Source organism: Nomascus leucogenys, chromosome 5 (genome assembly GCF_006542625.1).
Source record: "Nomascus leucogenys isolate Asia chromosome 5, Asia_NLE_v1, whole genome shotgun sequence".
NCBI lineage: Eukaryota > Metazoa > Chordata > Mammalia > Primates > Hylobatidae > Nomascus > Nomascus leucogenys.
Window position 1 is genome coordinate 136,977,218 of NC_044385.1, and position 22,399 is coordinate 136,999,616.

General features: G+C 49.0%; 2 protein-coding genes across 8 annotated transcripts in view; one reads left to right on the forward strand and one right to left on the reverse strand.

The window, feature by feature from the left end:
• Positions 1-6,549, reverse strand: part of CARS2 (cysteinyl-tRNA synthetase 2, mitochondrial) — a 64,248-nt gene extending 57,699 nt beyond the window's left edge. For all 5 annotated transcript variants that reach the window (XR_004030211.1, XM_030813687.1, XM_030813688.1 and 2 more), the window contains exons 1-3: positions 6,244-6,549; positions 5,894-5,944; positions 1,840-1,957 (exon numbers count right to left, since the gene is read on the reverse strand). Coding sequence is in view for 4 of the 5 variants with exons in the window: in XM_030813687.1 (XP_030669547.1) it covers positions 1,840-1,957; positions 5,894-5,944; positions 6,244-6,467 (393 nt within the window). In the remaining variant the exon portion in view is untranslated. The remainder of the gene's footprint in view (positions 1-1,839; positions 1,958-5,893; positions 5,945-6,243) is intronic.
• Positions 6,550-12,877: 6,328 nt separating this feature from the next.
• On the forward strand, positions 12,878-21,592 carry ING1 (inhibitor of growth family member 1). 3 transcript variants are annotated; one of them, XM_003270184.3, is made up of 2 exons: positions 12,878-13,232; positions 19,742-21,592. In XM_003270184.3, the coding sequence occupies exon 2, from the start codon at positions 19,813-19,815 to the stop codon at positions 20,443-20,445; it is 633 nt and encodes a 210-aa protein (XP_003270232.1). In that variant the 5' UTR covers positions 12,878-13,232; positions 19,742-19,812; the 3' UTR covers positions 20,446-21,592. The 3 variants fall into 3 exon arrangements, with proteins under 3 accessions (XP_003270232.1, XP_003270230.1, XP_003270231.2); XM_003270182.4 differs by lacking the exon at positions 12,878-13,232 and adding an exon at positions 13,491-14,519; XM_003270183.2 differs by lacking the exon at positions 12,878-13,232 and adding an exon at positions 15,211-16,247.
• The last annotated feature ends 807 nt before the right edge of the window (positions 21,593-22,399 follow it).

Consider the following 22,399-nt stretch of genomic DNA (forward strand, 5'->3'; position numbering starts at 1 on the left):
GCTTCTTTAGGAAAAGCCTTCCTCGACAGCAGTTAAAGTCAAAGGACCACCGAAGCCCTTCCGGTAGAAGTGATGTGCAGGGCACTGGCCCCCAGCCAACAGGGAGAGCCCGAGGAGGCGCCTCCAACGTCCCACCTGCCTGTACAACCTCATCCACTGTGCCTTCCCAAAGCTTGCCAGGCACCATGCTCCAGGTGTGGGCCAGACTCCAGTGGGGCCCTCAGCCTGCACGGGAAAGAGACTTCTGCTACCCGCCACAAGTGCGCAGGCCATTCCCACCTGGCAGGGGGACTTGCCGGAGATAGCTGAAGTCAGAGCCCTGGGAGTGGCCCTGACCCTGAAGGTCTGTGCAACCTCAAGATGTGATCACCTTAACCTCTTGACACTTCTGCAAGATGGGGACACATCCAATGAACCTGAGTGGAGGGCTACCTACAAAATCAAAGTCCTACAATCCTTGACACTGTCAAGGACATGAGACAGGGAACCACTGAAGACGGAAAGAGACCGAGGAGACAACAGGACTCTGGAAGGGGTTCTAGGACAGAAAAGAAAGAGGGGCTGGGGGACAGGGACAACACCTGGGGTTGACGTCCATGTCACCCACGCCAGTGCACTGCATCAATGTCCGGTTCCTGACTGGGAGGGCTGGGAGGGCTGTGCGGGCCTCGAGAGCCAGTGACCTTGCTCTGAAGGCACGCATGGCGTGTGCAGAGAGGGGAGGCAGCCTGGTGGGTAAAGTCTAGAACAGAGAGAAGATGATGGCCCAACGCAGCACAACAATGGCCATGAGGAAACCCAGGGTGGCTGCAAAAGATCTTTGTACTATTCTTGTCATTTTTCTATAGATCTCAAATCGCTTCAAAAATTTTTTTTAATATGGAATAAAATGTTTTAAAAAAAGCACAATAAGGTCTGCTCTATGCAGCACACAGGGTGGTTCTGAGACTGAAATAGTAATAGATACAAAAAGTACTTTTTTTTTATTTTTTTATTATACTTTAGGGTTTTAGGGTACATGTGCACAATGTGCAGGTTTGTTACATATGTATCCATGTGCCATGTTGATTTCCTGCACCCATTAACTCGTCATTTAGCATTAGGAAGTACTTTTTAAACTATCAAGACACAGACATGAAAGGCATCATTAGCACAAATATGAGTATGTCCAATCAGTGGGCCTGGTTCCCTCAGTGAAGAGAAAGTCAAGTCATTTCCCTTGGAGGCCAAAGGGCCAGGGGCGGGAGTAAGATTCGAGCCAGGAGACGACCACAGAAGGAGGTAATGACACAAGGCCACAGAAAAGGCTTCAGCGATCACAATACGATAGATGTTAACTTCCTTTACTAGGGCACCAAAGAAACCCTGCTAACCCAGCACTGTTTCATGTCTCAGATTACACCCACTGGCCACACATGGACAATAAGATGTGAGAACTACTTGTAAAATGCAAACAAGAACCACTTTCTTTTTTTTTTTTTTTTTTTGAGACAGAGTCTCTGTGGCCCAGGCTGGAGTGCAGTGGCACAATCTCCACTTATTGCAACCTTCGCCTCCCAGGGTCAAGAAATTCTCCTGCTTCAGCCTCCTGAGGAGCTGGGATTACAGGAGCCCGCCACCACACCTGACTAATTTTTGTATTTTTAGTAGAGACAAGGTTTCACCATGTTAGTCAGGCTGGTCTCAAACTCCTGACCTCAAGTGATCCACCTGTCTTGGGCTCCCAAAGTGCTGGGATTACAGGTGTAAGCCACCACGCCCGGCCAAGAACCACTTTCAGGAAGGGCTCAGAACACTAATCAATGGCATTATCAATAGATGTAACTCCTCTCCACTTACCTCATTGGCTCTTTTGATGATTTTATCATCTACATCTGTAATACCCATCACCATGACTATGTTGCATCCAAAAACCTTGGTTAGGATCCTTCGAATGATATCGAATCTAACATATGAGCTGAAAGAAAAAAAGGGTCAGGATGTCTCTATTACACAAAGTCGTCAGTTATCTTGGTAAAAAATCCATTACATTTAGCAAGCTGCTCCATAACTTCTACTGTGTAGCACAATGGACAGGTCAGCGGGGCAGGTATAAGGAAACTCCCTCTCACTGATGACACCAGGGCCTGGGCCACAAGGGTCCTCAGGAGAAACTGACAGAGGTATTGCATCAATTTCAGGACACAATATTAGCATTTTTAATTTTGGAGTTGTTGCTTAAGCGAGTTGAAGTCTATTTAATTGTATAAAAATTCACTCATAATACAATCTCCCAGTTAAGATAGTGTTTTCACCGTTCTTGTTCATGTTCTAGAGTAATTCTAATTTTTCACTATGACAAAACAGACAGAAGCAAATACCAAATCAAAACGAGTACAATCCCATTAAAGCCATATAAGGTTACTTCTAAGAATGCATACACTAGTGTAGTATATTTTAAAATGCCAGCTTATTTATATATTACACTGGGGTAACTCAGACTTGTAAAACTAAAAGGGTTTAAAATCTACTTAGCATCTCAAGAATCTGTTTTCCCATAAAAGAAACCTTAAAACTCAAGGTTATCTAATGTCACACTCACCTCTGCTATCCATGTGGCCTCTCTAAATTTTAGTTCATAAAATTGTTTTATCTTAGGGTGGTGTAGGGGAATCCTAGCCATGTTATTGTATCACTTTAACCTCCCACACGCCCCCTCTCCACACACAGCTGAGACCAAATCTTGATTCCAGGGACAAAACTATCTCCAAAACTCCTCAACAAGATAATTAACCTCTTACAGCTCAGTCTGCTTGCTTATAGGACCGCTGTCCAGTCTTACCGCCCGTGCAGCATGAATTCTAAAAACACAAGCTATTATTACCATTCTCATCACCATGCTCTTCATTCACCTCAAGTTGGTAAAGACTCTAAAAGATGTGAGATTTACAAGAAAAAAATTACAGGAACCTAAAGCAAATGAAAACAAAAGTCCCTTGCTTGGCTCAGAGGAGCCCAGGCTGAGTCCCAGAACTGCCCTTGGAGACAAAAGAGGCTCCACAGCTTGGCAGAGCTGGCAGAATGCAGGGCCATGAGCAACTTGAGACCGAGACGCTGCGGGCAGGCTGTGACCACAGGGGCCACTCTATACACGAACACGCACACACACGCCTTGCAAGGGCCGGGCAGCCGAGTCTGAAGAACACGGCATCAGGAGACCTCGGCTTGCTTCCGTGACTCTACCATGAACCATGCGACCGTCAGCCTGGCTCTTTCTGCCCCGTTTTCTCCATCCACTGGGTGAGTGTGCTCATCTGGGTGATCGCTGAAATGATTCATTTGCTAAGAGTCTTCCCTCAAAACGCTCCAGTGTGACTCTGTCTACCATGGCATGAAATCCAAACTCTCTGGGCCAGACCACGCAGCACCCTCCCCAGTCTGGCTGCAACTGATGCCCCATCCCTTCCCCTGCTCCTCCCCACTAGCACCAAACTGGTCTATTTGTTTTCCCCAAACAGGGTTTCCATCCTTCTGACCTCTTCTGGAAATGGTGGAGGCTATTTTTCAGGGTGTCTCTTTCCAGTGAACTGAGTCCTACCCATCGCTCAAATTCTACCTTTCTGCAGCAGGCACTGTGTGGATCCCTGTCCTGCTGGAGCTGAAATAATTACATCATGCTAACGACATCAGATGGTTGCATAACCACTGAAGGAGTACAATGCTAGGAGAGCTGAGATGGGGAGAGGGAGGTGGGGCAGGCCAGCCCAGTGAAGGCCTGGAGGGGTTGGCCAGACTGACAGGAAGGTGGTCAAGAGGAGAGTCCCAGCTCCCACCAGCCCCTGGGAAGGCCCTGTGTGGACACAGCTTATAACATGCATTCAGCTGCGCACTTAAGATGTGTATTCTTTTCTGTATTCATAAAGGTAAATATTATACAAATTAAAACTGCAAGACTTGATTCTCCTAGTTGGAAATGAGAAGAGATTCTCTCCCCAACAACTTTTAGGATTTCTTCCTCAGTCCTCTTCAAATGCATGTCAATCTTTTCAATGGCTAAATAAACCTCTTGGCAGTTTTAAAACTCAAGAAAATTTCAAAACCTGGGACCCACCTCTTGAAATGTAATCAAGAAAAATAACGCCCTATTTTCCAGTGTCCTGGGAAGTAGATGGGCCTACCTTGTCATCTGACTCCACACTGTAACTCACCTGAAGCAATGGGTTATGCTATGGTCTGAATGTTTGTCTTCCCTCCAAATTCATGGTTGAAACCCTAACTCCCAAGGTGATGGTTTCAGGAGGTGGAGGCTCTGGGAGTGATGAGGTCATGGGGGCAGAGAGCTCATGACTGGGGTTAACGCCCTCATAGAAGAGACCTCAGAGAATTCCCTCTAACTTCTACCATGTGAGGACACAGCAGGCAGACCCTCACCAGACACCAAATTTGCTGGTGCCTTCATCTTGGACTTCCTAGCCCCAGAAAGAAAGAAATTTCTGTTGTTTATAAGTAATCCATTTAGGATATTTTGTTACAGCAGACTCACAGACCGAGACAGGCTGTATCCCCAAAGCTCTATAGAAGGATGAGATTTCTTTCTGTCTCTGCAGTTATTTTAGCTCATCCCCTTCTAGTTTAAGGCTTATTCAGTAACAGAACTGTTTTCTTTCTCTTCTACCTTTGTGGAAAGGTTTTCCAGGGTGGGGGTTTTGTTTTTAATATTTCCCCAACATATTTTATAATTCAAGAAAGATGTCGAAATATGCTTTTGATAATTAAAAGTACGTTAGCCCAAAGTAAAGGGGAAAAAATGTATATTTAAAGTATACAGAGTAGGCTGGGCATGGTGGTTCATGCCTGTAATCCCAACACTTTGGGAGGCCAAGGCAGGTGGATCATTTGAGGTTGGGAGTTCGAGACCAGCCTGGCCGACTTGGTGAAACTCTGTCTCTACTAAAAATACAAAAATTAGCTGGGCGTGGTGGTACATGCCTGTAATCCCAGCTACTCTGGAGGCTGAGGCAGGAGAATTGCTGCCAGGAGGCGGCAACTGGACCTGGGAGGCGGAGGTTGCAGTGAGCCGAGATTGCACCACTGCACTCCAGCCTGGGCAACAGAGCAACTCCGTCTCAAGAAAAAAAAAAAGTATACGGAGTAAATGTAACTTTTTACTTTTAGTCTAGGACTGAACAATACTAAGTTTTAAAAAAATCTACAATATGTCATTTTTGTACATTATATTTTGTAAATATACAAAATATTAGGAAAAGTGGTAATTTTGGCAAATGTAGAAGGCAGTACATCTTATGGTTAAGAGGTCAAGAGAGCAACCACTTGGCAGTCAGATAAACCAAGCCTCACCCCAGTTCCAATACCTCTTCAACGTGTAATCTTAGCAAAGTTACTCCATCACTATTGAGCCCCGTGACATCTCACATGTGAGGTACTGTGTTAAGCAGCATTTTATGAGCATTATTTACGAAAATTGTTGTAAGATCCAAGTTATCATTCCCATCTCAAAGATGAAGAAACCAGGACTCAAAGCAATCAAGTGACCTGCTCAGTGCTGTGAAGCTAAGAAGTGCTGGGGCCCAGGAATGACTGACCAGCAGGACCCCGGGACCCCGCAAAGGCCTCTTGATGTCACCAAACCCAGCAAAAAACATCTAGTTCCAAAACGGGTCATTTTTCAGTGCTCCACATTGCCTCCCTGAGTTTCCTCACCTGTAAAACGGGTGTTAAGTGCTCAGAATCCCTACAAGAACCAAATAAGGCTGTAACATTTCCCACAATGCCTGGAATGTAGGAATTATTCTGCATCCCTAAGTTGCCACTTAAGAGATAGAAGAAGTCAGCAAAAGGCTTTCAAAAATAAATGGTCCTTTGAAGTATGAAAATTCAAATCCAGGAAACTCACCAAGCATGGCCAAGGTGCGCATGATCATATACAGTTGGTCCGCAGCTATACCTGGAAACAAAGTTAAAATCCATCGTGTGGAACATATTTGCAAGAAAAGACATTCGATTCTCAGTTATAATGATCACATAATTCTTAAAGTAATCACTTCTGGTGGATGAATAGCCGGGGTTTATCATACTTGCTCAATTCATACCCAAACCTGCAAAAGCACCGCGCATCCCCAGCTTCTAGAACGGCGCGCTCCATGCAGCTTCCTAAACGCCCTCCCCGAACCCAGATCCCATTCAGCCGTGGGAAGTCTCCGCCACGCACGGCCCCCGCCCGTGCCCCAGTCCCGCGCGGCCCACCAGGAGGCGGCTTCGGCGTGCGCCACGATTAGGGGTTCCTTCCTCCCGGTGAGGCTGTTGTACACCTGCACACCCGTCTCCCGGCCCGTGGGCTGCAGCCAGGCCCGCCCGCGCCCCCCGCTCGCCGCCCGGCTCGCAGGCCATTGCCACCCAGCCCGCCCGAGGCCCAGCGCGGCCTGGAGCAGCTGGGGGCCCAGGCCTGGGCCGCGCGTCGTCCTCAACATGTCAGCGGCCAGCGCCTACGACTGGGCGGAGACTGGAGCCACGCCGGGTACGCGGCCGGGCGCGCAAAAGCAGCACGGCCCCGCCCCGCCCACGACCTTGGGGCCACGCCCACTCCCGGAAGCAATCCTCAGGTAGCGCCTCCCTTTGGCCTGGCGCGAGTCGCCCGAGGCAAGGGTGGAGAACCAGGGCCCGAAGGGGTGGGGGCGGGGAACGCCCGGGGTGGAGGGAGGAGGGCGGTGCCGCGCCGGGAGGCCGTAGGAGGAGGCGGGACCGTGCCGATCCCCTCTCCTTATTAGCCCAGGTCCTGCGAGGCGTTCGTGTGCGCGCTGTACTAGCCTAGACCTGTGTCCGCCGCGCGGGGGGAGCGTTTACAGTGCAAGCTTCTGCTGCCGGGCCCTGGCCTGTTCGCGAAGCACGTGTGCATCCCAGCACACCCCACCTCAGCACGCTAATACACAATGTCCACCCCAGAACACACGTCAGCACCCCAATACAGTGTGCACTGCAGCACACCGTCAGTATCCCAACACAGTGCACCCCGATACACAGTGTGCAACCCAGCATACAGTCAGCACCCCAATACACAGTATGCACCCCAGCACACACCACATCAGCATCCCAATACAGTGTGCACTCCAATACAGTGTGCACCCCAGCACACGTCTGCACCCCAGTACAGTGTACACCCCAATACACAGTGTGCACCCCAATACACTGTGCACTCTAACACACACCATGTCTGCACCCCAGTACAGTGTGCACCCCAACACAGCACGTGTGCATTCCACCATCTGCATTCCAATGCAATGTGCACCTCAATATAGTGTGCACCCCCACACATCTATACCCCAATAGTGTGCACCTCAATACACAGTGTGCAACCCAACACGCACCACGTCTGCACTCCAATACACAGCGCGCTTCCCCCCACCCCCACCCCGACACATAGCATGTCTGCACTTCAACACTCTCCTGGGGTCTCCGGATGAAATGACCAAAGCTAGGAAACTTCATTCATCAGGTATGTGCAGCAGAAATGTCTGCTTGTGATTCATCTTAAGGTTAAAAGTTCCATGATCCCGTATCTTGAGAACAGAAACATTCTGAAAGTTACTCACATTAGCTTGACAAACGTGACTCTATTGGGCCAGGCGCAGTGGCTCACGCCTGTAATCCCAGCACTTTGGGAGGCTGAGGCGGGTGGATCACCTGAGGTCAGGAGTTGGAGACCAGCCTGACCAATATGGTGAAACCCCGTCTCTATTAAAAATACACAAATTAGCCGGGCGTGATGGCGTGCATCTGTAGTCCCAGCTACTGGGGAGGCTGAGACAGAAGAATCGCTTGAACCCGGGAGGCAGAGGTCGCAGTGAGCTGAGATCACACCACTGCACTGCAGCCTGGGCAACAGAGGGAGACTCCCTCTGGAAAAAAAAAAAAAAAGTGCCTCTATTGGTGTCTTGCAATACAATGTCTCAAAAAAAAGAAAAAGTCCCCTTTGCTTTTCCAGTTCTCAAAACAGGAGAGGTTCCTCTGGTTTTTTTTGTTGTTGTTTTTAGTTTGCTTTGGTGTTTTATTAAAAAGCAAAGGTTTAAGTAGAGACAAACAAGTGTGTACCTAGAGTAGTTTCTCAATATCCTGGAGTCCAACTCTGCAATTCTGTTTCAAGCTAACTGTAGTCTAATGTAATCTATGGTCTAATTTAATAAGGTTAAAATGTTAGAATTAGGAGACCATATAGCCTGCATCAACGCTAACCACTCATGTTACCTAACTACTCTAAATTCTCCTGAATATTATCACTTCTTTCTTGCCTTATGTTATTTTGTAACTTTCTAGTGCTGTGTGTATATTTACCTCCCTATCTTAAATTGTACATTATTTTGAACTTCTCACGGTGCCCTGCACTAAATTCAGAAAAGGACTTGGGTTTTGTTTGTTTTGTTTTTTGTTTTCCTGTGGCTGGAAAAAAAATTTAAAAAGAAATAAAAGAGCTTGTTGAACGTTGATGAATTAATCCCTTACACAAGGGATTAATTGTGCAGGTGGGAAGAAATCTGGGTAGTAAAATACCTGATAAAGCTGATTCAGATATTAGATGTGCCAGTAAATAAAGCCAATTAACAAAAAGCTCAGCTGCAATCTGTGAGAACACATGAATTCAAGGAAATAACTGGAGCAGAGATTCTGAAAGCAGCTTAATAACACTGAAGATCAAATCTGCACATGAATCTGGACATGTGGTGTATTTGAATTGTTCATGGAACATCATAACTTTTAAATTAACAATAGTATCTTCTGTCTTCAGAAAAGTCATGTAATGTTTTTAGCCCCTCACTGGCAGTGATTCTACTGTTTTCTTTTTTTTTTTTTTTTTTTTGAGGCAATCTTGCTCTGTCACCCAGGCTGGAGTGCAGTGGCCTGATCTGGGTTCACTGCAGCCTCTGCCTCCTGGTTCAAGCAATCCTCCTGCTTCAGCCTCCACCGTAGCTGAGATTACAAGTGCGCGCCACCGTGCCCAGCTAATTTTTGCATTTTTATTTTTATGTGTGTATTTTTGAGACAGAGTCTTGCCCTATCACCCAGGCTAGAGTGCAATGGCGCGATCTCGGCTCACTGCAACCTCCACCTCCCGGGTTCAAGTGATTCTTCTGCCTCAGCCTCCTGAGTAGCTGGGATTATAGATGCATGCCACCACACTCAGCTAATTTTTGTATTTTTAGTAGAGATGGGGTTTCATTATGTTGGCCAGGCTAGTCTGGGACTCTGGAACTCCTGACCTCAAGTGATCCACCCACCTCAACCTCCCAAAGTGGTGGGAATACCGGCCTAAGCCACCACACCTGGCCAATTCTGTTTTCTTTTTTTTTCTTTCTTTCTTTTTTTGAGATGGAGTTTCACTCTTGTTGCCCAGGCTGGAGTGCAATGGCGTGATCTCCTGGGTTCAAGCGATTCTCCTGCCTCTTTCTCACGTCTCCCGGGTTCAAGCAATTCTCCTGCCTGTCTCCCGAGTAGCTGGGATTATAGGCATGTGCCACCATGCCTAGCTAATTTTGTATTTTTAGTACAGATGAGGTTTCTCCATGTTGGTCAGGCTGGTCTTGAACTCCCGACCCCAGGTGATCCGCCCACCTTGGTCTCCGAAAGTGCTGGGATTACAGGCATGAGCCACTGTGCCCAGCAGCCAATTCTGTTTTCTTAAGGCTTTTGGGGATCATCAAAACAAGGAGAAACATAACTCATTACTTAATGATGGTTAGAAATGTGATCTTTTTGCATATTGAATATTTGCAGGTTGAATATTAAGGTAAAGTAAAACAGACTGCTAATGCTCTTCATTACCATACCTCCCAGCCTACATCTTTCTTCCGTGCTGGGTGCTTCCTGCCCTCGAACATCGGACTCCAAGTTCTTCAGTTTTGGGACTCAGACTAGCTCTCCTTGTTCCTCAGCTTGCGGACAGTCTATCGTGGGACCTTGTGATTATGTAAGTTAGTACTTAATAAACTTATATATATGTATATACATTTTATATATATCTCTGTCCATCCTATTAGTTCTGTCCCTCTAGAGAACCCTGACTAACACACCATATATACCTAAAAAGAGGATCCGTTTAATTGAAGTCACCTCCCTCTCCAATCTAGGTTAGAAGGAGGAAGTGTGTTAATGATTCCAAAATATCACTAATGCCATTTCTTAGTCCTTAATGACAACAATAACAAAATAGAGTTCTCAGTATTACATTTTCTTTCAAGGCAAAATCTTGTAAATCAGAAGTAGAGTTGATTATGGTAGCATATGGTTTAGGGGTTTTCAGGTTTAAGATGAATGAGTTTGCATTTATTTTTTAAGCACTTTGGAACTTAAAGAATTCTATGCTTGGCCGGGCGCGGTGGTTCACGCCTGTAATCCCAGCACTTACGGAGGCCAAGGCGGGCGGATCACCTGAGGTCAGGAGTTCGAGACTAGCCTGGGCCAACATGACAAAACTCCGTCTCTACTAAAAATACAAAAATTAGTTGGGCGTGGTGTTGGGCACCTGTAATTCCAGTTACTCAGGAGGCTGAGGCAGGAGAATCGCTTGAACCCGGGAGGCGGAGGTTGCAGTGAGCCGAGATCACGCCACTGCACTCCAGTCTGGGCGACAAGAGCAAGACTCCGTCTCAAAAAAAGAAAAAGAATTGTATGTTCATCTCTTATATCTGACTCTCATAGGTTTGAGCATTTTCAGTTAGACTGGAAATACAATTTTAGAAAAAAGTTTAATTTTTAAATGTTTCTTTTTAATCCATTTGAAATTTCTGTTCTACAGAAAAGTTTTAACATCCATTTTTGTAATACGCCACAGGAAACAAAACTGAGAGACAAGATTCTTCAACATAACTTCAAAATTAAGCACCTTTCTTCAGTGACATTTAAAATTCGTTATCAAAGTTAATTATGTTTTATGGCTTGGTCTTCTAAGTTTGTTCCAAAAAAGATAAAATCTTTTTTGACTTTTTATCCCAAGGGGTGGGCTAAAAGTTTTATGGAATGTAAAGCTCCAGAAAACTTTTCACTACTGTATCTCCAGCGCACGGACCAGTAGTTGGCACATGGTAGACACTCGTCGATATTCCTTGTTGAATGCATAAGATGCCTTTTTGGTTTATGTGTATGTGAAGAATACATAACGAGAGGAACAAAATCATTACTCAGATTGTACTGTATTGTGATTTTTTTTTTTTTTAAAAAGATAACCTAGGTTAAACTCCATCTTATCATTGTAAGGGGTAAATTACTTCCAACTTTATTCTTGAGTTCAGATAAACACTATTCATTCTAGAGCCAATGAATGCTAGGAATAGAAGAACCGGTCTATTTCTTACTATTGTACTTTTAAATTACTTATATGCTTTTTGAGGGAAAGACGTAATTTTCCTTATTCAACTTTGTACTCCCTCTATACTCTCTATTCGACATAATGTTTGTTTCCACACAATGTTATCTTGTCATAGTCTTTTTTTCTCTTTTTTTCCGGAGATAGAGTATTGCTCTGTCACCCAGGCTGGAGTGCAGTGGCGCAATCTCGGCTCACTGTAATCTCCCCTCCTGGGTTCAAGTGATTCTGTCTCAGCCTCCCGAATAGCTGGGACTACAGGCACGCGCCACCATGCCCTGCTAATTTTTTGTATTTTTAGTAGATACAGGGTTTCACCATGTTGCCCAAGCTGGTCCCGAACTCCTGAGCTCAGGCAATCCGCCCGCCTCGGCCTCTCAAAGTGGTAGGATTACAGGCGTGAGCCACCGCGTCCGGCCAAGTGTTATGGTCTTTAGTGCAGACCAAGTAGTGGCCAATAAATCTTGTAGAAACTACTCATTTGCTTTTAACTAGGCCAAGACTAGAATAGCGTGATCTGTAAGTAAAATAACAGCCATTTCCTCAAATATCAAAGCAAAAGCTCTCCTGATGTGTAGATGAGACGAAGGGGCTTAAAAGTGAAGATTAAATCCACTTCAAAGTGTAAAGAGTATCCATCCATTTATCATCGCAGCAACGTTGCAACGTGAACAATCCGATTCCAAATACAAAACAGCTCAATTCAGTCTCTGCCGTACTCATAGCCATAGCACAAAATACCCCGCAGGGCGCTGGAATTAGCACCACTGCGGCTAATAATCTACCCTATAAATACTGGACGAATCCAAATTTTTATTGGATTACACAGAATACATTTTTTAAAAATCCAAATAGTTTTAGATGTCACAACAGGGTTCCATCAAATACCACGTTTCCAAATCTTACCACCAGAATGTGTATCCATTTCAACTGCAATTATTTTGTGTCTAAAGCTGTGTACTCTGCTTTGCAACAGGATAAACCCGGTGGATAAAAGCTGAAATCCGACCCTGTCCAAATTAAGAGGCTAAGAAAAATGGAGAATCGCGCTGGAGTGCAGTTGATATAAAAACACTGCAAGGGCTGGGGACAGGGCTTAGTTCGTGGAATACACAGGCAGCACCACCAACCCGGCTCTCCGAAAAAGAGAAAGTCCGGTGAGAAAGGTGAAAACTGACAAGGCATCGTTCTCCAACTTGGTGAAAAAAAGACAATGCAAATAGAGCAGGGTCCAAAGCGGAAGAAAATCAGAGAAAAAAAAGCAGCCAAGCGTGGCAAGCACAGCTCTCGGGGCCACCCCGGAGGGGACCCGCGGCGGCCGCAGCCGGGCGGAGACCGAAGCCGAGGCCGAGGCCGCGCCGGAACCGGAGAACCAGGCGGGAAGTGCACAAAGGCACGAGGCCACGCCCAGGAGGGGCGGGTCCTTTGGCCGGAAGGGGGCGGGCCGGCGCGCGGGGCCGGTCGCCTAGGCAACGGGCTCGCGTGGCGTGCAGGCTTCTCAGAAAGCCCAAAATCCGGGAGCTTAGGGAGGGTAGAGGGGCGACGCGGGGGAAGGCGGTCCGGGGAGCTGAATGGCCTCTAGACACTGGCCGACCGGGTGTCTGCATACTGTGGGCGGCCTTTCCAAGTGTGGGAAGCGGCCTCCGAGAACGGTGTCCATGGCACAGGGCGGGAAGAGATAAGGCCTAGGGAAGGCGCCCCTCGTGCCTATCCACCTCTTCTGGGGCTCGGCACTAGGAAGCAGCTTCCCTCTCGAGCCCCTTTGTCTCCAGGCCGTTCCAAACTGAGTACCGGGAGGCGACACAAAGGGAGGGCGGTGACGGATGGCGCAGGCGCGGGAGCCGCCTAGGCTGCTGGGAGTGGTGGTCCGGCCACGGAACGGGTAGGTCTCCCGCACACTCTGCGGCCGCAGCTCAAAGGACTCCTAGAGGGTGCCAGTGCGCATGCGCCGCCACTTCCGCCCGTGGCCGGCCTTCCCCTTCCTTCCGCCTCCCGGAGGACTTGGGTTTCTAGTAGTAAGAGTCTGGGGGCATTACTCACGGTCTCCCCGCCTCCTCTTCATCGTGATTGGGCTGTTAAAGTGAGGTTGGCAAGTAGATTGGCTACTGCAGTTGCCAGTTCTGTTTCGGGTCCTACTTATACCGCGCTGTGGGGCGGGGACGAAGAGTCGGGCTGAGGAGCGGACTGTGGTAGTTGCTGCGTTCTACGGTCTCGGAGGCTTCTGTCCCGCGGCCCGTTACGTCCTGGTCGGGTTTTCAGCAAAGCAGGCCGCTCCCCTGCGTTTCCCGGCGGGCCTGCTGCGCCGCCCAACGGGCTCTGCCTCCAAGTGCCAAAAACTCCTAGTAAAGTTTGCGCCTCGCCCGCCGTCCCCACCCCAGCGGCCCTGACGCTGCCCCCTCCGCGACCCTCGCCCCTGGCAAAAGTGACAGGCAAGGCCACGCCCCAGCTAGGGCCGGCCTCGGGCCCGCAGCCCCCGGGGCCCGGGACGGTGAGGGGCGTGAATGCGGCGGGGGGCGGGGCCGTCGCCGGGGGAGGGGGCCGGGGCGCATGCGCGCTGCGCAGCGGGGCTGAATGTTTCCCAAGTGTTTGAAACTGGTATTTGGGTTTTCCACGTTGGACAAGTGCGGCTCGGCGGCCGGCGGAGCGCGCCCCTTCCCGCGGCCCGCCCCGCTCCTCTCTTCTCCCCAGCCCAGTGGGCGGGTGGGCAGCGGCGGCCGCGGCGCTGGGCCCTCTCCCGCCGGTGTGTGCGCGCTCGTACGCGCGGCCCCCAGCGCCAGCCCAGCCGCCTGAGAGGGGGCCTGCTCCCGGGAGCCACCGCCACCGCGGCCCGCGCCTTCAGGCGCTGGGGTCCCCGCGGACCCGGAGGCGGCAGACGGGCTCGGCAGATGTAGCCGCCGGGCCGAAGCAGGAGCCGGTGGGGGGGTCGCCGGGAGAGCGAGAGCTTTGCATTTTGCAGTGCTATTTTTTGAGGGGGGCGGGGGCTGGAGGAAGCGGAAAGCCGCGCCGAGTCGCCGGGGACCTCCAGGGTGAACCATGTTGAGTCCTGCCAACGGGGAGCAGCTCCACCTGGTGAACTATGTGGAGGACTACCTGGACTCCATCGAGTCTCTGCCTTTCGACTTGCAGAGAAATGTCTCGCTGATGCGGGAGATCGACGCGAAATACCAAGGTACGGCCGGGTGATGGATGGGCGGGGGCGGCCGCCTCCTTCTCGGCGGGTCCGGGCGCGCCGCGGAGCCGGGCCGGTCCTGCCGTGGACCGGAGGAAGCGGCCGGCTCCGCAGCGGCGGCCCTCGGCGGGGGCAGGAACAAAAGGTCTGGAGCGCCTTTGATTCGCCAAGGTCCTTGTGTGCAAAGCCCGGGACACGGAGGAGGAAGGAGGCGCGAGAGGTCTCGCTGCAAGGCTGCGCGACCAAAGCGCTCTTTGTAGTGAAGTGATGAGGCGGGTGCTGCGGGGGAGGGGGCGGCGGGTCCAAGCCGCGTCCTCTAGGAGGGGGTGCAGATTACGGCGCGAGATGGAGGGATGTGCCGGCGCCTGGGGCTGTAGGACGCCAAGACGGGGCTGCAGGAGAAGGGCGGCTGTGGGCCGGGGTTCCCGCCGACCCGGTGCCTCGGTCCCGGGCAACGCCGCTCCTCCGGCCCTTCTTCGCCGCCCCCCACCCAGTCCCGAATCTGAGTGTTACATAAAGTACCGGGTAGTACTCCGCTCGGGGTAGGTCGGCCGCCCTCGCCCAGCCCCCTCCGGCCCTCACTTGGCGCTGGACACCGAGTAGGGGCCGACTGCGAGGGGCGACGCCGCCGGTAGTAGTTTGCGGAGGACGAGGGCTTTTCTCTGTGTGCCGTAGGGAAGGGAAGGGGAGGAGCGGAGGCGAGGAAGGCGCCCATCTGCGCTGCGCTGCGCTCGGGGGGGCGCGGGCAGATCGCTGGCTTGGAGAGGATCGTGGCAGGTGAGAGGACCTGTGGGTCGTTCTGTGCAGACCTGGCTGCCCAGGGTGTCAGAGAGAGGTGGCGAGTTCGTGTCCGCCGGGAATTGTTGGCTGTTGGGGAAACTTTGCTGCGAGGTCAGTCAAGGCTTTAGGGTCTCTGTTTTGAATGTGGATCACCACTCGGAGTTTACTAATGTTTACAAGGCTACGCAGTAGGGAAACGGAAGAGTTGGCTGGGGGGGGGGGGGCAAAAAAAAAAAATGTTGACCGCTGTCCCCGAAAGTACTAGATTTCTCTACCAGGAAGGCGCCCCTGCGCGCTCTATCCGAGACGTAGCTTCGCAGCGACTTTTATAGGAACTTCATTAGCATATTGTGGAACGTCCCGCCTCAGCCTCCCAGTGGTTGGCTGTGACGTCCTTCGTGGAATGTCCTTATCATTCCCCTGCGGAACGATTGGTCGCTGAGGCGGATGAAGGCGGGCCTAGCGCAGTAACTGGCATGGGTCTGTGTTTCCGCTGTCTTCTTTTTTCTTTTTCGGGGAGGAGCGGGGTGCAGGGTGGACGAATCGATTTGAACGCCTTCGGGTCGCTCGGCCTCCGGCCTTGGATTGGTCCTTCTCGCTGCTGGGGCGGGCCGTGCTCTTCCTCCCTGCGGTGTGGTTGGTTCTCCTCCTGGCCTCCGCCCTCCAAGTCGGCGATTCCCATAGGCGGCGGTTCTCGGGAGGCGGGGCGAGTCTCGCTGGCTTCCTCCCCATTGGCTGGAGACCTGGCGGGTGTCGCCCCGGCCCCTCCACTCAGCCCGGCCACTTTCGGGCGCGGAGCTATGGTAGTAGCAGTGATCCCGGGGCTGGGAGCTCGGGGCCGGGGCTGCAGTTCGGGCCGCCTCCCACGACCCGCGAGACCGGCTCGCAGACAGTCTCAGGTCGCATCTCTGCTGACCCGAGGGTGGGGCCGCGCGTGGCCGTGGAAACGTGAGTGACTGGGGCTGCGTCCACGAGCGGGACTCTCGGCGCAGAAACTTTTCTGGAAGGTGCTGGCCTCGGGCCAGACGGGCCCCGTGGGGTGACCCTGGGGCTCCGGACGGAAGGGAGGCAGGAGCTGAGACCACTTTGATCGTTCGACGATAGCAAAAAGTAGCGCGGGGCGGGGCGCAGGGTCCCAGCTGTATAGACAGCAAAGTTCACGGAGCCACTTTGTCCTCCTGTTGTCGGGGAGAGCCTGGCTTGCTGCTTGCTTCACGTTCACCTAGGATGATGAACTTTTTGGTTTCAGGAAAGATCACAGTCCCGCCGCCCCGGGGGAGTACTGGAGCCGCGCAGCTGGGAGCGCCGAGAATCGCGCGAATCTGTCTCGAGGGTCACAGCTCCTTGGACTTAGGTGTAAATGCTGAGCTCTGCCCCGTAGTTCTGAAAGACAAAGCTTGTTTTCACAGACCTACTCTGTAGGTAGTCAAACGTCTTTTGCTTAGTAGGCATCAGTTGTATGTTAATTCATAAACTTGGATTATAGTTTATCGATTTAAAATGGTGTTTGAGGTTGCTTGAATTATTTTTCAAGCATTATTATAAAAATACCCACCCACCCCCTGGGAAGTTCGCTTCATAAAGAACTTCAGTGCAACCCTTATGTAAAATTAAAATACATTTAAAGTAATTGGACAAACCAATTTAAATGTTGCTGCAATCCCATTTAATCTGTAAATTGCATGTGCTGCTGCTTTCCATGGTAATGTTGGTGTGGAATATGTTTGGAAGAAAGGCAGCAGTGTGTCTGAAGCTGAGTTGCTGGCATTGAAGAAGCAGAGTGTCTGGAAGGATGGCTTCCTATTTAGCAGTGGTGTTGTTCTTGTTTATAAATATTTGTACTTAGTGGCTTTGTTGATAAAATACTTTGCTTGGAGTATCAAAGAAATGTTAGGTAACAGAAATACTTCTTGGTAATTTTGCGATGGGGTATCTGTTTCTCTTGCCCACAAATTAGGCTTCACCTGGATGGAAGCTTGCTTCTGATGTAAAATAACCTCTGTGTTATTAAATTTTAAATTTATGATAGTTTTCTATGAAATGACAATATTGTCTTTAGAACTTTGATTACTGATGAAGTGATACCATTTTGTAACCCTAAATCCATTTTAAAAAAAGGTACACAATTTTAACATTATGATAAATAAGTTGGATAAGTTGGTATTACTTGGATACGTTGAATACAGCTATTTATTTTTATAATTAATTACTATATGAGACTAGGGCATTCCTCCTGGTGGCAGGCAGCCTGCATTGTTCCTCTAGGAAATGTCTTCAAGCTGTCTTTAGTTTGAGAATATACTCTGGAAAATATTACCATTTAGAGAAGCTTCAGCATTGGCCTAAGTTCTTATGTTTACTCTAGTGTTAGGTATATGTCTTATAACTATTTGGAGATAAGATGTGGAAAGGAAGGGGGTAACATTTTAGACAATCCCTCTCACTCTCAGCCCCTCCCCTAGTTTACAAGTAGTATTGTTGGCCAGGCACGGTGGCTCACTCCTGTAATCCCAGCACTTTGGGAGACCGAGGAGGGCGGATCACCTGAGGTCGAGAGTTGGGAGACCAGCCTGTCCCACATGGAGAAACCCTGTCTCTACTGAAAATACAAAATTAGCCGGGCGTGTATTAACATGCCTGTAATCCCAGCTACTTGGGAGGCTGAGGCAGGAGAATCGCTTGAATCTGGGAGGCAGGTTGCAGTGAGCCGAGATCGCGCCATTGCACTCTAGCCTGGGCAACAAGAGCGAAACTCCGTCTCAACAAAAAAAAGTAGTATTGTTGCCTTGTTTAAAGAGACTGCAAAAAGGTTTTAGGAGAATAATCTGGTACTGTTTAATGGTTACTGTTTGAGGAAAAAGAACTCTGGAATTTCTGTGTATTTAAGTAGCCTTTTGGCAAGACTGTTTACTTCCCTTATTTCAACTAGATTTTTTTTTTTTTTTTTTTTTTTGAGGCGGAGTCTCGCTCTGCCGCCCAGGCTGGAGTGCAGTGGCGCGATCTCGGCTCACTGCAAGCTCCGCCTCCCGGGTTCACGCCATTCTCCTGCCTCAGCCTCTCCTAGTAGCTGGGACTACAGGCGCCCACCACCACGCCCGGCTGATTTTTTTATATTTTTAGTAGAGACAGGGTTTCACTGTGGTCTCGATCTCCTGACCTCGTGATCCGCCCGCCTCGCCTCCCAAAGTGCTGGGATTACAAGCGTGAGCCACCGCGCCCGGCCTCAACTAGATTTTTTTTAACAGCTTTTGTTTCTTGAGAAATTGCCTAATTACACTTGCCAAATTACACTTTAAAATCATATACACTTTCCTCTAACATGCCCAAGAAGGTTTACATTTAAATACTGAAGAGGTTTTCTTTTGTTTTTGATAACATTTTAAGGCCCATTGACTTTAACAGATGTGAAGATGTTTTTGTTTAAGCAGTAGATGCAAAAGTAAAATCTACCAGCTTCGTTTTAAAGCAAGGCTAGTGCATTCACTGCAGTTAAAAAATAATAATAATGGCCCATCACAGTGGTGCTCCTGTAGTCCCAGCTACTCAGGAGGCTGAGGTGGGAGGGTCCCTTCAGCCTGGGAGGTCGACGCTGCATGAGTCGAGATCGCGCCACTGCACTCCAGCCTGGGCGACAGAGGCAGACCTTGTCCCTAAAATAATCACAAGTCATGATAATAATAAAGCAAAGCTAGGTTTTCTGGATTATTGTGGCAGAACTGTTCTTGCTGTCACTAATACAGAGGGATAACATGCTAGAATAAATGTGGGGACTGAAAGTGAGGACCTAAGTCACAAAGTAGCCTAGACCTTTACTGTTAACCCGGTTCTTTAAATCATAGAGAGCTATTATATAAATTTATATACATTCTCTAATTTAACAGGGTATTCTAGATGTTGGTATGTTAAAATAAAGAAAATAAAGACCTTTTTTATTTAAAATATTCAAATAATTTATAATATATTTTATTAATGTTTGTATATTGTGTATGAATAATGTAATAAGTACCACGTTTATATAGTTATATGTATACGAATAATTGTATTCAAACAGAAGCATTTGAGTAAAAATGATGGCAGTATAGACATAATCATTAATAGAAAGTATTAATGTTGGGTCCCGAGCACTGCACCTCATTTAAACGTTTCCTCTTAATGGCTTCGGGCGTTGTCACCCGTGCGTGCCTGGGAACTGTTCTCAGGTTCCCTGGGGTGGCTGGAGCGGCTGCTCCCCCTGTGGGAGCTGTGCTGGCACTTGTGTTTAGTTTAGTTTAGCACAGGAACAGATAGGCCCGGGAGGGCCTGTGGCTGGTGGGCTTTGTTCTGGGCAAGCCATGCGCTGGCCCCTAGGACCCCTGCCAGCCCTCTCCGTAGACCCGTCCGGGGCCGTGTGGGTTGTCCCGGTGTCCTGCTCGCGAGTGACGCCTGTCCTTCTTACCCCCCAGAGATCTTGAAGGAGCTGGACGAGTGCTACGAGCGCTTCAGCCGCGAGACGGACGGGGCGCAGAAGCGGCGGATGCTGCACTGTGTGCAGCGCGCCCTGATCCGCAGCCAGGAGCTGGGCGACGAGAAGATCCAGATCGTGAGCCAGATGGTGGAGCTGGTGGAGAACCGCACGCGGCAGGTGGACAGCCACGTGGAGCTGTTGGAGGCGCAGCAGGAGCTGGGCGACACAGCGGGCAACAGCGGCAAGGCTGGCGCGGACAGGCCCAAAGGCGAGGCGGCAGCGCAGGCTGACAAGCCCAACAGCAAGCGCTCACGGCGGCAGCGCAACAACGAGAACCGCGAGAACGCATCCAGCAACCACGACCACGACGACGGTGCCTCGGGCACACCCAAGGAGAAGAAGGCCAAGACCTCCAAGAAGAAGAAGCGCTCCAAGGCCAAGGCGGAGCGAGAGGCGTCCCCTGCCGACCTCCCCATCGACCCCAATGAACCCACGTACTGTCTGTGCAACCAGGTCTCCTACGGGGAGATGATCGGCTGCGACAACGACGAGTGCCCCATCGAGTGGTTCCACTTCTCGTGCGTGGGGCTCAATCATAAACCCAAGGGCAAGTGGTACTGTCCCAAGTGCCGGGGGGAGAACGAGAAGACCATGGACAAAGCCCTGGAGAAATCCAAAAAAGAGAGGGCTTACAACAGGTAGTTTGTGGACAGGCGCCTTGTAGTGAGGAGGACAAAATAAACCGTGTATTTATTACATTGCTGCCTTTGTTGAGGTGCAAGGAGTGTAAAATGTATATTTTTAAAGAATGTTAGAAAAGGAACCATTCCTTTCATCATAGGGATGGCAGTGATTCTGTTTGCCTTTTGTTGTCATTGGTACACGTGTAACAAGAATGTGGTCTGTGGATCAGCATTTTAGAAACTACAAATATAGGTTTGATTCAACACTTAAGTCTCAGACTGATTTCTTGCGGGAGGAGGGGGACTAAACTCAACATAACACATTAAATGTGGAAGGAAAATATTTCAGTTAGCTTTTTTATTTTAATAAAAGTAATATTATTACTTTATGAACAATTTTTTTTAATTGGCCACGTCGCCAAAAATACAGCCTGTAGTAAATGTGTTTCTTGCTGTCATGATGTATATCCATATAACAATTCAGTAACAAAGGTTTAAAGTTTGAAGATTATTTTTTAAAAAAGTAAATGGTTAAATTTTACATGAATATTTTATATATTGGCCTGTTCCCCAAATGGCCATTTTAAAATGCTTGGGTACACTTCTCTTAAACAAGTGGTCTAGTCAAGGAACCTCAAGTCATGCTTTTGCTATCACCAATCATAGTGTAGCCATCTTTAATTTATATCAGGTGTATAAATGTACATTTCCAAGTGAACTTGCACTTGTTATATTATAATTGGAAGTGCAGTCAGCAGATGCTGTTGTGAAGCTAATGTCACAATTATGTGCAAAGGTGTGCTTCCTGCTGTATGTGAGCTGTAAAAATGTTACGTGAAGAAATAAATGAAACTTGGCCAGTTTGTTCCTCTAGTAGTATATTTAATTTTGTCATAAGTAACTTTTAAAATTTGTCTTAAAAATTTATACACCAGCAGTTTAGACAAAGCCTTAAGCAAGTTTTGTATTATTGTTCTCACTTATTATTAATAATGAAGTAGAAGTTACTTAATTGCCAGCAAATAAATACGTGTCAGAAAAGAATCTGTATTGAGACCCTGGGTCAGGAAATTACTGCCTACTTGTCAAGTCCAGCTCACCATCTGTTGGAACATTATATGAAGTTTAAATTCTAGTGTCCATAAACAAAGTCTCAGTGGAACACAGCCGTGCTTACGTGCGTATGTATTGTCTGTGACTGCTTTTGCAAAACGGCAGAGTTCAATAGTTGCGCCTGAAACCATTTGACTTGACAAGCCAAAACTATTTTCTGGCCCTCTGCAGGGCTGACCTGATTAGACTAGCATCTAACATTGATTTGCCCACATATTGAAAGGGTCAGTGGAGTTTTCATTTATTTTTTATTTTTTATTTTTTTGAGATGGAGTTCCAGGCTGGAGTGCAATAGCACAATCTTGGCTCACTGCAACCTCCGCCTCCCAGGTTCAAGCGATTCTCCTGCCTCAGCCTCCCCAGTAGCTAGGATTATAGGCATTCACCACCGCGCCCGGCTAATTTTGTATTTTCAGTAGAGACGGGGTTTCTCCATGTTGGTCATGGCTCGTCTCCCACTCCCGACCTCAGGTGATCCTCCCGCCTCGGCCTTCTAAAGTGCTGGGATTACAGGTGTGAGCCACCATGCCCGGCCAGATTTTTCATTTCTTTTTTTTTTTTTTTCTGAGATGGAGTCTCACTCTGTCTCCAGGCTGGAGTGCAGTGGCCCAGTCTTGGCTCACTGCAACCTCCGCCTCTCGGGTTCAAGCGATTCTCTTGCCTCAGCCTCCCTAGTAGCTGGGACTACAGGTGCGTGCCACCATGCCCAGCTAATTTTTGTATTTTTAGTGGAGATGGGGTTTCACCATGTTGGCCAGTATGGTCTCGAGCTCTTGACCATGATCCGCCCACCTCGGCCTCCCAAAGTGCTGGGATTACAGGCGTGAGCCACCGTGCACTAAGTGATACATGATTCACTT

What these genes read in the sequence shown, in the direction of transcription:
- ING1 (XM_003270183.2), top strand. Translation starts at nt 15,776, where the DNA reads ATGGGTCTGTGTTTCCGCTGTCTTCTTTTTTCTTTTTCGGGGAGGAGC. An exon ending in CCGCGCGTGGCCGTGGAAAC is followed by an intron (nt 16,248 to 19,741) that starts GTGAGTGACTGG and finishes CTTACCCCCCAG; the next exon opens with AGATCTTGAAGGAGCTGGAC.